Raw genomic sequence first — 14997 nt, 5'->3', positions numbered from 1 at the left:
AATTTCATGTTCGTTGTTTTTATAAATATTTTCAAATAACCAGAAGTTAGTCATTTCAAGCTTTAAAATAATATATAATTTTCTTTTCTTTTGTATATTATTATTTATTTTTGGTGATTTTCTCAGGTTGGAGTTGATGTCACATTTTTTTTACCTTTCGATTTCATAATATTTTTTAGAGAAAAATCGCTATAAATCTTATATTGGTAGAATTTTTTACTGATATAGATTTTTTTTTAAAAAAAAATTACCAAAAAAGCATCTATTCAACTTTATTTACACATCTAGCACTATTTACTCTTCACACTCAGAATTCAATTCCTCAAAAATTAAATTATGAGCTTCAAATTTTATTTTTTTTGCGTTTAGAATTCGGGAAATAGTAGTTTTAATTTTTTTTTTTGGTGATCTAATTTACGCAAATCTTGAAAGTGGAACGACCCATTCCGGAAGTAGATCGTTGTACACGTAGGCGGTTACTTTTGAAATTGTAACGGCCGAACGGCTCCACAGAGCGCAGAAGCAATGGCGCTTTCTTCAGCATTCCACGAACGGCTCCACCACATGGACTGCACTCGAATCCAGCGTCTCTCTCTACTCCAGGTTCAAATTCAATTCACCTCTCAACGAATTAAACATCATAACCAATTACTAAAAGCACCACTCACTGCTACTTCGTTCTTCAATTCCAGGCCGAGAAAGAGTTACAAGCCTCCAAGTCTCGCGTTTTGGCTTCAAAGCTCGCAAACATCAGTGCCTCGGAACAGAGGTGCGCGTTGCTCGATCAGAAAATAGCGTCACGCCGTTTCAACATTCTCGCTCTCAGGTCTCAAATCGATAACCTCGAAGCCAAGTACGAATCCCTTTCACAAGAACTAAGGTAAGGTAGGTACCACGTGAATGAATCAATTTTTCTTGGTTAATAAAATCGTTTAACTGTATTTTTTTTTGTTTGCATATTCTTGATGTAATTAATTTAAAATCAAAGTAAATTTTTGTAATTGATTTTTAATAAATGTGACTAAAACTTGCTTGATTTTGGTTTGGATAAAAAAAATATAGACTTAATTTTCATATATTATATGAAAACTTATTATTAAAATTAATTTTGGATATATAATTATAAATTTGAGAGATAAAAGTCTAAAATTAATTTTATTTGATGAAAAAAAATATTAATAGTTATTTCTAAATTGATGTAAAAAATCTAAAAATTAATTTTACTTATAGTCAGATATATATGTAACAAAATTAACTCTGGTCATTTTAGACGTAACCAAATTGGTTTACTTAGAAATGAAACCAAATATACCATAATTGGCGTTAGCTTGAGCCTCATAGGACGTTGCAAAACGAGGTGGAGGAGCTTGAGGAATTGCGCGACAAGAGAGACAGCTTTTACGAAGCAAAGAGGATAGAAATGAAGGAGTTCAGGGAAACTGCGGAGAAGTTTGCGGTGAAATGTAAAATGGAAGTTGAGAGTTTGAGGAATAGAGTGAACGAGGTAACTGATTCATAATTGAAGTGAAACAGTTCCTCTTGGTATTAATTTTCATGGAACAAAGAAAAAAAAATAGAAATGTGAGATAGTTTGGTGATTGCAAAGTTTTTGAATTGACATGGGTTTTTGGTTTTCAGCTGAGGTCATGTTTCATGGAACTTAAAAGCAACAATAGGGACTCTCGTAATTCGGAGATAGCTGCTGCTGAAACGAGGAAGGTGAAACTCCTGGCTGAAAAGGACAGTGTGTGTAGAAACATTGATTATAACCAACAAATAAAAGCACAGTTGCAAAAGCAGCTTCAGAGTATTCTGATCATGCAAACTCAAGATAAGGGATCAGAGTTCAATAGTAGTAGCTAACTATCCCAACGGGGTTTGGGCCTTCCTTTACCAGTTTCTGTTTTTCAGAGGCTTAGTTCTTGGTTTGTATTGACCAAATGAAAAAAAGGAATATTATGATGATACATGCTCGAAAGATAAGCAATTCATCTTAGGTTCTCAGTACGAGGAGAAGGCAAGTAACAAAACTTTGATCAAGGATTGCTATGATTCTTAATTGTGTTGTAGTAATAGCCCAAAATGCAAAAACAGGTGTGTTTGACCCATGTTCATCAGCACAAACTTCACTATTATTACTGGCTTCTTTTGTATGTTAATATCACAATTTGATGTATATACAAGATAATACTAACCCATGTTGCCTTTTGTAATATCACATGTATACAACCAATTGTGCAGAAACATGGCCTTATTTAGAAATATATCATGCCTACTTAACCCATTGAGAGAGAGATACAAATTATAAAACCGAAGAAGGTTAGCTACACTCTTTCAATTTTTTTTTTTTTTTTACAATTCTTTAAATTATTGGTTGAAATATATCGAAAATTATAAAGTTTAGTGAATTGTATGGTTAAATCTGAGACTCGTTAAATGAATTGTGGAACTCATTAAAAGTTGTAATTTTCAAACACAATACTGTTATGATTTGTAATTAACTACAGTAAATACCAAAATATCTAATTTAGTTTTTTGAGCAGTGTAAAAAATTAGAGCAAATCAATCACTTCTTTCCAAATCAAATGGACTCTTAACTACTCATAACTCATAACTAACATTACAAATGAAGTTTTTTCCAACCGTTTTTATAGTGTAAAAAAGAGAGAGTATGCAGATTTTACGTGTTTTTTTTATTGGTGTTATGGATTTAAATTTTCAAACATAAAGGTTCATATACTGAGGACAAATTATTTGACTCTTAAATAAAAACATATGGAAATTGAAAAGGTCAAATAGATTCTGAGTAATTTAAATTAATAATAAATATATCCTTCTTCTTTTACCTCTTTTCACTTTAGTGGCTAAATCGAACAATAAAACCCAGTAATAATACTGAGTAAACAGCTTTACGGTTAAAATCTTTAGAATTTGTCACGTAAATACAAAAATGGAAAGTTGAATTTTTCAATACTATTGATCCAAGCCCAATGTAAAATGAGGCCCAGCGTACAACTAAGTCCCATTGGCAAAATCCTCGTTCTCAGTTCTGTCTAGAATCTTCCGAGATAAGTGGAAGAGGTAAAACCCTAATAATTGAACCCCAAAATGCCCCTATTACAACTCACAAATAAAATTCCTAGTACCATGTTCTAGCATTTTCCAAACCACAGTATAAAACTTAGTTGAAGGTGTTAGTTATCCGAGGTTGTGTCATCATCAATTTCGATCAGGTGAAGAAATGGCGGAACACTTGGCATTGGATTTGGAGGAGCTTCGCCACCTTCACAGCATCGCGAAAAGACCTCGAACCCTCTCTCTACTCTCCTCCGAGATTCGCAATTTGGAAAAGGTTTTCAGTTTATACATTTCATTTCCCTTCTCTTCATTACTATTTTCTCTTTTGTTTAATTGTTTCCGTTCTTTTCTCAACAGCTTTATTTTCTTTGTTTTGTAGTGGAATTTTATCGTTATTGCTTTCTGATTCCTTTGCATGAAAATTTATGAGATGATTTTTTATTTTTATTTTTATTTTTATTTTTTTAGTTATCATCATCAGAGGCACCTTCTGCGCCGGCTTCACAGATTCCAACTCCAATTTCAACTGGGACTATTGTGTCACCTTCACCTGCATTAAAGTATTCCACGCTCGCGTCGTTCAGTTGGGATCAGGATAATGAGAAAGTTAAGGTAAACAATCGAATAATTCATGGAGATACGTATACATTTGAATATTAATTATTAGTTGAATGACATTTTCTACCTGTGTTCAACTTTTGGCTGCTCTGTTTTATCCAATGATATCTCTTAACTAATCGTATCGCTATCGCATGGTATTTTGTCTTATAAGTTACATGTCCATGTTTCTAAATTGTGATTGCGGTTGCAGCCATTGCAGTTGCTGCACAGATTGCAACTGCAGCGTGAAATTATTATATGTTTACAGTTTACACTAAACATAATAAAGAATTCTATAATAATAAAATTTGAACCTTTCTTTCACAATTTTTCACTCCACACTTCCTTTCCCCTTTTACCTCCTAGCACTCCAACCAACAACCATTAATTTCTTCCCTCTCTCCCCCAACATCCCACATAACCACACTCGTTAGTATAGAAGATTGAAGATCGAGTATTTGTTTATTTTTGAGAAAAAAAATTGGAATAGAAGGGTGTTGCAGCTCTGTAGCAATTTCATTGTGGCTCAGTTGCCGTTGCATCACGGTATTTCATGTGATTGATCTTCACACTGCGATTGCAGGATGTTGCAATTGCGGGTAAATTTGCTGGTGGGGAATATTGCGGCCGCAATAGGTGTTGTGGTCCGCAATTTAGAACCATGCATGATGTCACCTTGCCCTTTCGTTAGCAAGTTGTGTTCACACTAGAATATACACTAATTGAGGAATCCTAAAGCCTCTTTAAGAACTCAAAAAATCTCATTATTACCATTAGATAGCAGTGTAGAGTTTTCCTTGAGACTTTGTTTGAGATGAGTGGGATGGAATAATAGTTGAGTAGTTGAATGTAATATAATTACCATACCATTACGTGGAATTTTGCTATGGAGTAAAGCAAGTTTTCATTTTGTTGTTTGAGTAGTGTATGGAATGGGATGGGAACTAGATTAGGAGATTAGAAATTATAAGTTGATTTTATTTTATATATTTCCTAATATTTTGTGACTATCTCTGTCCATTAGTAATAAATGTATAAATATAGATGTAGTAAATGACGTGATAGAGATAGACACAAAATGATGTTGAATATATTGTTATACAGTTTGGTTGTACAAGTATCATTTCACATGGTTAAATAGCCTCTATAGTGGCACTACAACCTACAATGCTATTGCATTGCGGAATTCCTTGGATCTACAATCACAACTGCATCCACTATAGGTGTCATGAGTGTCCAGCCAATTGAACTTTTGAGTTACTGTTATGCCATTTTTTATGCATTTTAGTTTTATTTGCACATCTTAGTCTTTTATACATATTTTGCCGTTGGCCAGTGATGCTGCGCTACCCTCTATATGATACAGCAGGTTATTGGCTTTTCTCCATTTTATGTGATCTGCAATTGATAACACTGTTTTAAAATCTAATTCCATTTTAATTCTCTACTTCATTCCTTTATAGTAGTATTAGTCTTAACAAATAGCTTAACAGTTATGTTCTTGATTATCAATATCAAATTTCTCCTGATGACTATGATTCTTTTATTTGTTCCAACAGATATATGTGTTAATGGAGGGAATTGATGAGAATAAGATTGAATCTGAGTTTAAGTCAGTGTCATTTGATGTTAAGTTCCACGATGTTCAAGGGAAGAACTACCGATGTGCAATTTCAAAATTGCATAAGGAGATAGTACCCGAGAAATGCAAGGTTTTGGTGAAGCCTAAAAGGGCGATCATCACATTGGTGAAGGCTTCCAAAGGGAATTGGCTAGATTTGCACTTCAAAGATGACAAGGTAATAAGATGCTAAGATTAAATGACAGTTTCTTACCCTGTTAATCAATATGATAAAGTAGTAACTTTTATGTTGATGTTACAGCTGAAGCCAAATTTGGATAAAGAAAAAGACCCAATGGCAGGAATCATGGACATGATGAAGGTCAGATTCTGTTTTAACTGTAGTTGGCTGATGATACTCTTTTTTTTATATTTTTTTTTTAATTTTATGTATGTACTTGTGGTTTACCCCTTGGGAACGTTCAGTTTAACTTATACCATGCATGTAATATATATTGCAGAATATGTACGAGGAAGGGGATGATGAGATGAAAAAAACTATTGCAAAAGCATGGACTGATGCTAGATCTGGAAAAACAGCTGACCCTTTAAGTAGCTACCGTTGAGCAACCAACAGAGGTTTAGAGGCTTGATTCCTGTTTCTAGAAAATGATTTGCTTAATTACATGATTTTGTTATAAAATGAATGTTTGGTCTATGTTCGTGGCACTTGTAGAAGATTAGATGTGTAGTTATTGTTACCAAAGTTCAACCTGGTCATATAATGACTATTTTTTGTTTGTGGTTGCTCAAATATTTGCTTGTGACTTGCTCTTGTGTGATTTTCCCGGTTTTGCTTTGAATTTAATTTATGTAGCAGGACCCCAGTAGACTAGGGACATTACAAATAAATATTAAACAGAAAATATGATGTCTATGCTAACATTTCCTGACTATGTGAAGTTTTGGGGCTAGAATCTTTTTAAACACCTAAAAAAAAGAAATTAACAATTGCGTACTTTCTATTTTTATCCTTCAAAGAGGGGCAATTTTCACTTGTATTATTACAAACGGTTTCTCATAAGTAACTAATATATTAACTTTCTCTTACAATATTTTGGTAAGAAATCTTCTAATGCCATAAAAAACGTGTGTATCTGAAGCACTTCAGGTTTGGATTCCCTGGATTTATATTTTCAATGGCTCAAAACTTCCACAAGTATATATTTTAGTGTAAAGTACCCATTTTGACTTTGTGAAGTGCTAAAATAATATACTAAGAGGTTAGAAAAATGGCAAATAAAATCCCCACTGTTAATTCTGTTATTTATTTTGGTCTTTATTGTTGTTTGGCTGTTGACTTGGCATGTTATATGTCATCGGCAGTTATAATGCCATATTGTGTTATGTGGATGAACCAATCAGATACTAAAATGACAGTAAAATATATGGTAAAATGATAGAGATGATTATCTTAAAGATACTTATTATTTGAGTCCTTAATATATGCAATTTACCATCATTTAGTTTTAAAATTTTACAACTTATTATCATTACAGTCTCTATAACGTATGGCTGAGATTCTTTATGATCTAAATCTTATAACATATTATCATTTAAAAAAAAAAAAGTGATTATTATATTATATTATATTTTCTATGAACATAATTTTATTTAGTCTGTAAATTGTGTGTAACAATAAATTGTGTCTTCATATCAATAAAAGGAAGTTATGCGTGAGTAATTTATATTCCAATAAAATGAATAAACTAATAATAGCATAGAAACATAATTTTTTTATGCAAAATCTATAAAGAATAATATATTATTATAATATTTATGCTGGTATAAAATTGGAAGATATACTAATAAAAATTATTAATCACTACTTGAAAAAGAATAGTTTGGATTTGAGTTTTATTGGATTGAGAATAGTTTGGGTCAGCTTTTTAATATATAAATTGGACTTGTTTTACTTTAAAATGTAATTTTGGTCTATTATTTATTTTAGGGTTATATAATCTGACATTTTTAAAAGTTTAACTTAACTTAGAAATTATTAAAAGTCTATTTTCTATTAATAATATTAAATATATTAATAAACTTAGTATTGAATAAGTCAATAAATTTATTTTTAAATGTGTAATTTTTTTTTTAAATTTGTGTAATAAGAACTAATTTTATTATTATTATAATCATTACTTAGTGTTTAAAATAAAAATATAAACTAAAGTAAAAGGGATAATTTATACACAAATTATAATGAAAAAAGATAATCATAAATAAATAAAAAGAGCAGTTGAATATGTGGTTGTTAGAGTTTTTATTTTTTATTTTTTGATTTCATATGTACAGAAAATATAAAATTGTAAAATGTTTAACTGTAATAAAATGTCAAAATATTTTGTTGATTTTTTTTTATTATAAATTTATTTATTTAATTACATTGTTAATAATATAATATGTATATTATTTTTTATTATATTATATAGATAAATAAGTTGGTCTATTAAACATTTCAATAAGTTTAAGTTTAAACTTTAAATAAATAAACTTTTCTAAAAACTTAAACATATCTTTTTTATTAAGTCTAGTCAGATCAAGTTAATAGGTTAGATCACAGATAGAGATGAGAATAGGTTAGGTCAAATTTTGAATATATAGGCTAGACTTATTCATCAAAATTAAAGCCTAAACTTGACCCATTATCTATTATATGTTTTTTTTTATATAGATCTAGCTTGAGAATTTTAAGGTTTGGCCTAATCTATTAGCTTATTTAAAAGTTTATTTAAATTATTAATATTAATTAGGTCAATAAACTTAATTTTTAAAATAAAAAAAATATTTTTTAAAATATAATTTACTCAATATTATAAAAATTTAATTTTTAAAAGAAATATAGGTGAAAAATTAAATCATTTTTTATTGAAGGATCAACTCATGTGTAACCATGTATGTTAATGTATATTCATGCACAAATTATAAACTTATAAACCTAAAATGAAAAAAATAATTAAATAAAAATATATTTTAAATATTATAACTTATTTTAGTTTTTTAATTAATTTATTTATTTATATTTTTTAATTATATATATATATTGATTTTTTTATTATATTATATAAATAAATAGGTTGATCTATTAGACATAACATGGTTTTCTATAAACCTAAACTTGACCTTTTATATAAAAGATTTTAAAAAAAAATTTAAACTTGACATTTTTATTAAACAGGTCAAATTAAGTTAAATCATAGATTCCTATTTAAAGTTTAATCTATTCTCACCCCTAATCATAAATTATTGTTAAAATTTGATTTATTTTCATCTTTAATAGTAAACATTTATAAATGTAAGTATTACTAGAAAAAAGGAAGAATATTAATTACACAAGACTTTTTTCAAAAACTCTTCAAGGTCATTATTATCGATTTTTGTGAAATTCTTTTTATCAAGAAAGCAAGAAATGAAAATAAATATGGCTCAAATAAAAGTTATGTATATACAAGATAGAATTTATAAGATTAAAATATTAATTTTAAAATTTAAAAGTTTTATTCTATCGAATGCACCCAAATTGGTGGGAAAGAAAAATTGAAATGAAAAAAACAAATGGAATACATGTGATCCCATCTTCCTTCGTGGTTTATCATCCTCTTCCATATTCATTTATATAAAATAAACAATTGATTTTCATTTCATCCATTCCATCCCACTCTTTATCACCAAACATAGCCTCATTAGACAAGGTGATGACTAATAGAGAAGCAGTTACTACTAGACTAAAAAGGTTTGCTAAGGAGAATTTGACAAGGAAAGAATATAAACACGATAATCCTATGAAACCAAAGGTTGATATAAATGATTTTTTTTTTATGGTTTATGTATTCCCTGATAAGACACTCTGGTGGTAAAATTGTTGGGAAAAACATTGACTTTAATGAGGGAGAAACTTTGTTGGCTTTAGAACCTTATGGCTTGGTTCGAATTATTGAGTTATTTCATGGCAAAAAATTGATGTTCCTGAAGACTGTAAAAACGTGAAAAGGAAGGGTTATGGATGATTTTTGACCACTACTTCCCTATTCAAACATGTCTCTAGAAATCATATAGTTTAGATATGTTTCCTAAGTTTAAATTTGATTTATTATGATGAAAGCATCTTGTTGCATTGGCCATTGTTGTGGATAGGCCTATCAAGGTGGATACCAATACTAAGGATGTGAGATGGAGACAATTTATGAGAATTTTTATGAAGATCGATCTGGCCAAATCGATGATTGAAAGAGTGTGGCTGAAAAGGTTCTGGTATTGTGTGGAATATGAGGCCTTCATAGATTTTGTTCTCACTATGGATGTTATGGCCATTTGACAAGGGAATGACATTCCATGACAAGCAACAATAGGAGAACCATTTGACCAAAGAAAAAATAAAAGGGGAACAAGAAGAATATGGATAGTGGTTTGAACATCATGGAATATTGTTTACATGTCTATCGATTCATATGGAAGTTAAGGAACGTGGATGCATTTGAAGACACACTTTGGTCTATTTGGTACACTATCAATCAAATTAAAACCATTTATGTGATTCTATCCAATTCCATTAAGGTCACCACTTCTACTCTTTAGTGTCTTATATCTTGGATCCCCCTCAATATGATTTTGGCAAGTTAAATGCATATGGTAGTTCACAGGGAAATCTTGGAGCTTCTGGGTTTGGTGAGGTCATCAATGATAGTCTAAGAAGATAGTTTTTTTTAGTTGGGAAAAAGGAAGTATACAAGAGAGGGCACTAGGCAACAAGATATCAAGGAACAAGGCATCTTAGGATATACAAAGAAACATACATATACCAAGATATAAGTCCCAAAAAAGAACATGCACACCAACACTATAAGCAATCATGCAAGTGCAAAGCCCAACCATTGTGTGATAATCATCCCCTACAAAATCAAGCCAATCAAACGATAGTAAGTACATAAGTATGAGATTGGAAGACAAGTCCTTCGCAAGAATGGAAGGGATCCTTGGTGAGATTAAAGCCCAAAGATGCACAACATGGGATTAGGTTCCCAATTAAAAAATCTGCATGTCTAATCCTTTTGCTTAGCTTTAGACTAGCTCTAAGAGACAAATTTGATAGTATCCACCAAATAGATCATGTCCAGAGTTTTATTATTGAAAATAACTCTATTTCTATACCTCTAAATTAACCAAATTGTAGTTATCCATATTACCCACCAAGCACACCTCATGATTTTGCCTTTCCTCCAAGCACAATGTTACCAAAAATGGGTAGAAGAACACAATGACAAGGGTGTCCAAACAATATGCACACACAGAATAAGAAACCTTACAAGTAAACAAAAGGTGCATCATATTCTCACCGAACTTATTATACCATATTCTTATGACACCCTTTATCCCACATACTAGTATAAACATATAAAATAAAATAAAAATAGAAAAATTTTTAAAATAAAATTTACTGAATTGAAAAATCATTTACAAAACTCCCTCACATAAGAAAACATAACCAAATCACGAAGTATTAAATAGATGAATAAATGAGTTAAGATAAATAAAAAAAATACACTAATTTTGATTATATTTTAATTTGATTCACTTAACTCATAAATCAAATGAGTTCAACTTTAAGTGAGATAGATTGACCAGTTTATGTGTATATCTTATATAGTTATCATTTAAAGTTTTGATTAATATTTTTTTATGTATTTGTATTTGAATTAATGATATATTTGATTTCTTGATAAAAAGAAATTCTCTTTATTTTACTTAACAAAAATAAAAACCTGTAATTAATATTTTTATTTTTATTTTTTATTTAAAAAATCTGATAAGCCAATTTATATAACTCAAAATTTTTTGACTCATAAAAAAGCAAGTCAAATCAAATTAATTCATTTAATATATAATAAGTTTAGGATTTGGGGATTATCTCCCTTTCCAACTCTACACGTTTTCGTGCTAAAAAAGCTCACCTTCAGGTCATTACAAATATATGTTAATTTTATTAAAGTCTGAGATGAAGAGGAATGCAAGCAAGGTAGTGAAGTCAGCTGTGTTAATTTTAAGGTTGAAATGAATTTCACCATATATGTTTATTAATTTTTAATTAAAAATATATAATTAAGGATGCAGATTTTGTACAGTTGAAAATATCAAGAAATCCAAATCTTAAATGCTTGAAGATCATCTTTTTTTTCTTGTACTTGTGAAGAGAATACTTGGTGGTTTTAATTATCTCTACACAGTTAATTGACACCCAAACATAATCCTCTCTGTGGTCCTCAGAAGTCTCCATCAGAGTAGTTTTAGGAACAAGTAACAAGAACAACGATATTATGTGAATAGAGTTGTGTCTCCACTGCAATGTTCTAGATTACCATCTCACCCTAAAAATACAGAACAAGTTACATCAATATCGTATGGGATGATGTCAACACGGGTCACCACATCATAATTATTGTCCCATTCCCATTCCCTCATCCTAAACATTTGTATAAATATCTACTAATTTAGGTTTATATGAGTGCTTGTACGAAAAGAAAGGAATTTTAATTTTTAAGTATTGTTATGGGGGTGATTTTAGTTTAAGACTTTGACTAATATTTTAATTTGCATAACACATAGCATAGAAGATAAATATTTAGTTTTATATACCTTCTTTAATCAGATATTTTTAAATACATAAACTATATTATGAATAAAATTTATAATAATTTTTTAAATATAAAAATTATATTTTTAATTTATAATAAATAATTCATATTGTGTTATTTTAATTATTAACATTGTCTTTAATAATATTATTTTTTAATTAAAAACGTAGAATAAAATAAATAAATGGTTCTAAAACAGAAATAAATAAATGAAGATATAAGGTATACGGTTTGATATAATCGAAAGAAAAAATAATAATTCTCAAAAAATAAAATAGTCTAGTAATTAATAAATAATCAAAATTTTATATTTTAAAAATAAAATAAATAAATATCTTTATTTTAAAATGGAAGGATCATAATTGAGTATTAATTAATAAAATTAGAAGACCTAAATAATAATTTAACCAATTAAATTTAAAAGTAAAGTTAAAGAATATATTCAAAAGTAATAAAAACAACATGTTTGAAAAAATCTTAAAGCTTTTTTGAGAATAATTTTAAAATTACTTTTTCCCAATAATAACTTTTATAAATGTTCTTATTCAACCAATAGGTTTAGATTTATAATATAGAAATAATTTTTATTCATCGTCATGATAAAATGTTTTTATATTATTAATACAAAAATTATCTTTTACATAAATTTTATTATAATTATTATAAAAAATAACTAATTAAATTTACACCATAAAGCGTAATTGAAAAATAATTAGAAATTATTTATGACATTAATATACTTAAATTAAAATCTTAAGAAAAAGAAAGTTTCATTTAGTTGTTTATTTTTATATTTTTTTCAATCCATCTTTTAGCAGTAATATATATAGTACGAATTCAAATCATTATGTTGGACAAATATTAATAATCAAGTTAAATACGTAATATTGTAAATTTTTTGTTAATTATTATTTTTTAGTAATAAATTATTATGTGTTGTAATGTTTTGATATGTAGTTTTAAGAGAGTCTAAGAGATAAGAAACTTTTGAGGAGTCTTTAAGTTTTTAGAAGGTTTATCTAAGTAAAGGTTTAATTTGACTATGAAGTATTTGCATATGTATGTATGTTGTGTGATCATGTGCATGGTTGGATGTCTTGCTTGACATAATGTGGATGAGATACATGTTTGTTTTGGGGTGTTTGACTTTCATGTATGTGTTGCTATGATGTTGTAGGTTATAGAATTGCTTTCTATACTTACATGTTTTCAAACTCTAGCTTACCCCTTTATTTCCATAATGGTTTGAATTAGGATAATCATACATTGTATGAGAGTAGATCAGGGCTAGACTTGAGGAGCTACTACTGACAGGTGGTGTGATCTTTTGTTGGTGGTGGTGCTACTAAGAGAAAAAGGTATATAATGTTTTTGTTTTGAATCAAGCTTCATAAACTCTTGTTTCCAGACTTTAGGTAAAGGTTTTAGAGTGATAGAGTTTGACTCCCCAAAAATTTTCTCTTCCTTTTATTCTTTCAAGTTCTTCTTAAGGATGGGTGTGTCCATAGGTGTTGTGATTCGAAGTTGAAGCTGAGAATCTTTGGTGCAAAGTTCATCTTTTTTCAGGCTCAGAGTGGTTATTTCTCCTTTTTTCTCCTCAATTCCAATTGCTCAAAGTAGAGGTAAAGAAAGCTATGACAAATTGGTTAGTTGATTTGATAAATTATGTTGTTGTTTTCATCAAATTTGGGTATGTATATGACTAAAATCATATTAAATGGTGAAGGAAAAAAAGATGTCGGTGTTTTTTTAATGTTTAGGTGAATTTTAGTGGTTGATCATACATGATGTTGCATGTTGAAATTGGACTTGGAATTGAGTTGTTTGAAGTATCTATATACTTGTTTACATGTTGCATGTTGGAGATTCTCGGGTTTCAGGTGAATTGAGGAGAATTTTCAAAGTCTAAATTCGTAGAATTTTGATATCACATGGGGTGGGCCTAGAACTGTCAAAATGGCCCGTGGCCCGTGGGCCAACCCGGCCCATTTTAAAAACGGGTCGGGCCGGGCCAAAATAAATAACAATTTTATGGTAAGTGGGTAAATTTAAACCCGGCCCACTTTTACCCGACCCACTTGGGCTGAACCCGTGGTGGGCCGGGCAGCCCACTAGCCCACTTATTTTTTTTATTGCAACAGCCAACCCAATAGGAACAGACAGCATAAAGTGGAAAACTAAAGTCCAAATTGTAAAAAAAAAGGTCAAAACTTAAAACCCTATTCTAGCAAGGATTTGCTTTAGCTTTACGAAGGCTCTGCTTCCGCTTCAGCTTCACGAAGGTGTTCCTGTGCAAGTTTGGATTCAACTTCACGAAGGGAAAGAAATTGTCGAAGTTCACTTGATATGTTATTCCTTTTTGTATCAATTGGTGGGGGTTAGTGGAACGTGATGGAAGCGCTATTATAGTGGGGTTTAGTTTTTGTAGTGGGCAGTGGGGTTTAGTTTTAAATTTTGTTTGTAATTTTTTTTAAATTTTTTGGTGGGTTGGTGGGCTGGCCCGTTTGACCCACCAACCTGTGGTGGGCCGGGCCGGGCCATAAAAATTTTGACAAAATAAAAAGTGGGCCGGGTTGGGTTGGCCCGTTTTTAAGGTGGGCCAAAGTGGGCCGGCCCATATGGGCCGGGCTGGCCCGTTTTGACAGCTCTAGGTGGGCCTTGATGGCATCAAGGGTAGTTCAAACAAGAGGTCTCTATCTTGTTCGCATCAGGCATAGGATCGGTGACACCGAGCGTAAGGAGAGAGACTTGTCTCGAGTTGGAATGGCGTTAGATGTGGTTTGAATGGAGTTGAGCGTGATAGCATGGAAAGGTCCCTAACTTGGTGATGTTGGGCCCTAGTTGGGTGACACCAAGTGTGATCAAGGTAGAGGCTCCTTCCCTAGACGATGATGGGTGCCGCTAAGATGACGTCAGGCATGAGTGAAGTAGAGGCTTTTTGCCTAATATGAGGTCGGTCATGGTTTTCGCCACGCCAAGTGTGAGGTACCAGGGGATCTCCACGTCGATCGCATTGGGTGCGATTTGGATGGAATTGAGCATGAGTGAGGCAGAGAGTTCCTTGTCTCA

The 14997-nt window shown here is 30.6% G+C and overlaps 2 protein-coding genes across 2 annotated transcripts; both read left to right on the top strand.

Annotated features, from left to right (window-relative positions):
* Window positions 1-504: 504 nt before the first annotated feature.
* LOC109806760 (cytomegalovirus UL139 protein) lies at window positions 505-3001 on the top strand. Its single transcript, XM_020369276.3, has 4 exons — window positions 505-603; window positions 693-880; window positions 1342-1504; window positions 1639-3001. Exons 1-4 carry the CDS (start codon window positions 526-528, stop codon window positions 1861-1863), a joined length of 654 nt encoding a protein of 217 aa, XP_020224865.1. The 5' UTR covers window positions 505-525; the 3' UTR covers window positions 1864-3001.
* Window positions 3002-3135: 134 nt separating this feature from the next.
* Window positions 3136-6053, top strand: LOC109806029 (uncharacterized). Its single transcript, XM_020368364.3, has 5 exons — window positions 3136-3352; window positions 3547-3690; window positions 5238-5477; window positions 5562-5621; window positions 5761-6053. The coding sequence occupies exons 1-5, from the start codon at window positions 3242-3244 to the stop codon at window positions 5863-5865; spliced, it is 660 nt and encodes a 219-aa protein (XP_020223953.2). The 5' UTR covers window positions 3136-3241; the 3' UTR covers window positions 5866-6053.
* The last annotated feature ends 8944 nt before the right edge of the window (window positions 6054-14997 follow it).

Source organism: Cajanus cajan, chromosome 3, assembly GCF_000230855.2.
Source record: "Cajanus cajan strain Asha chromosome 3, NIPB_CcT2T_4, whole genome shotgun sequence".
Lineage (NCBI taxonomy): Eukaryota > Viridiplantae > Streptophyta > Magnoliopsida > Fabales > Fabaceae > Cajanus > Cajanus cajan.
The sequence above is the reverse complement of the archived record's forward strand: the minus strand, read 5'-3'. Positions and strand labels throughout refer to the sequence as shown.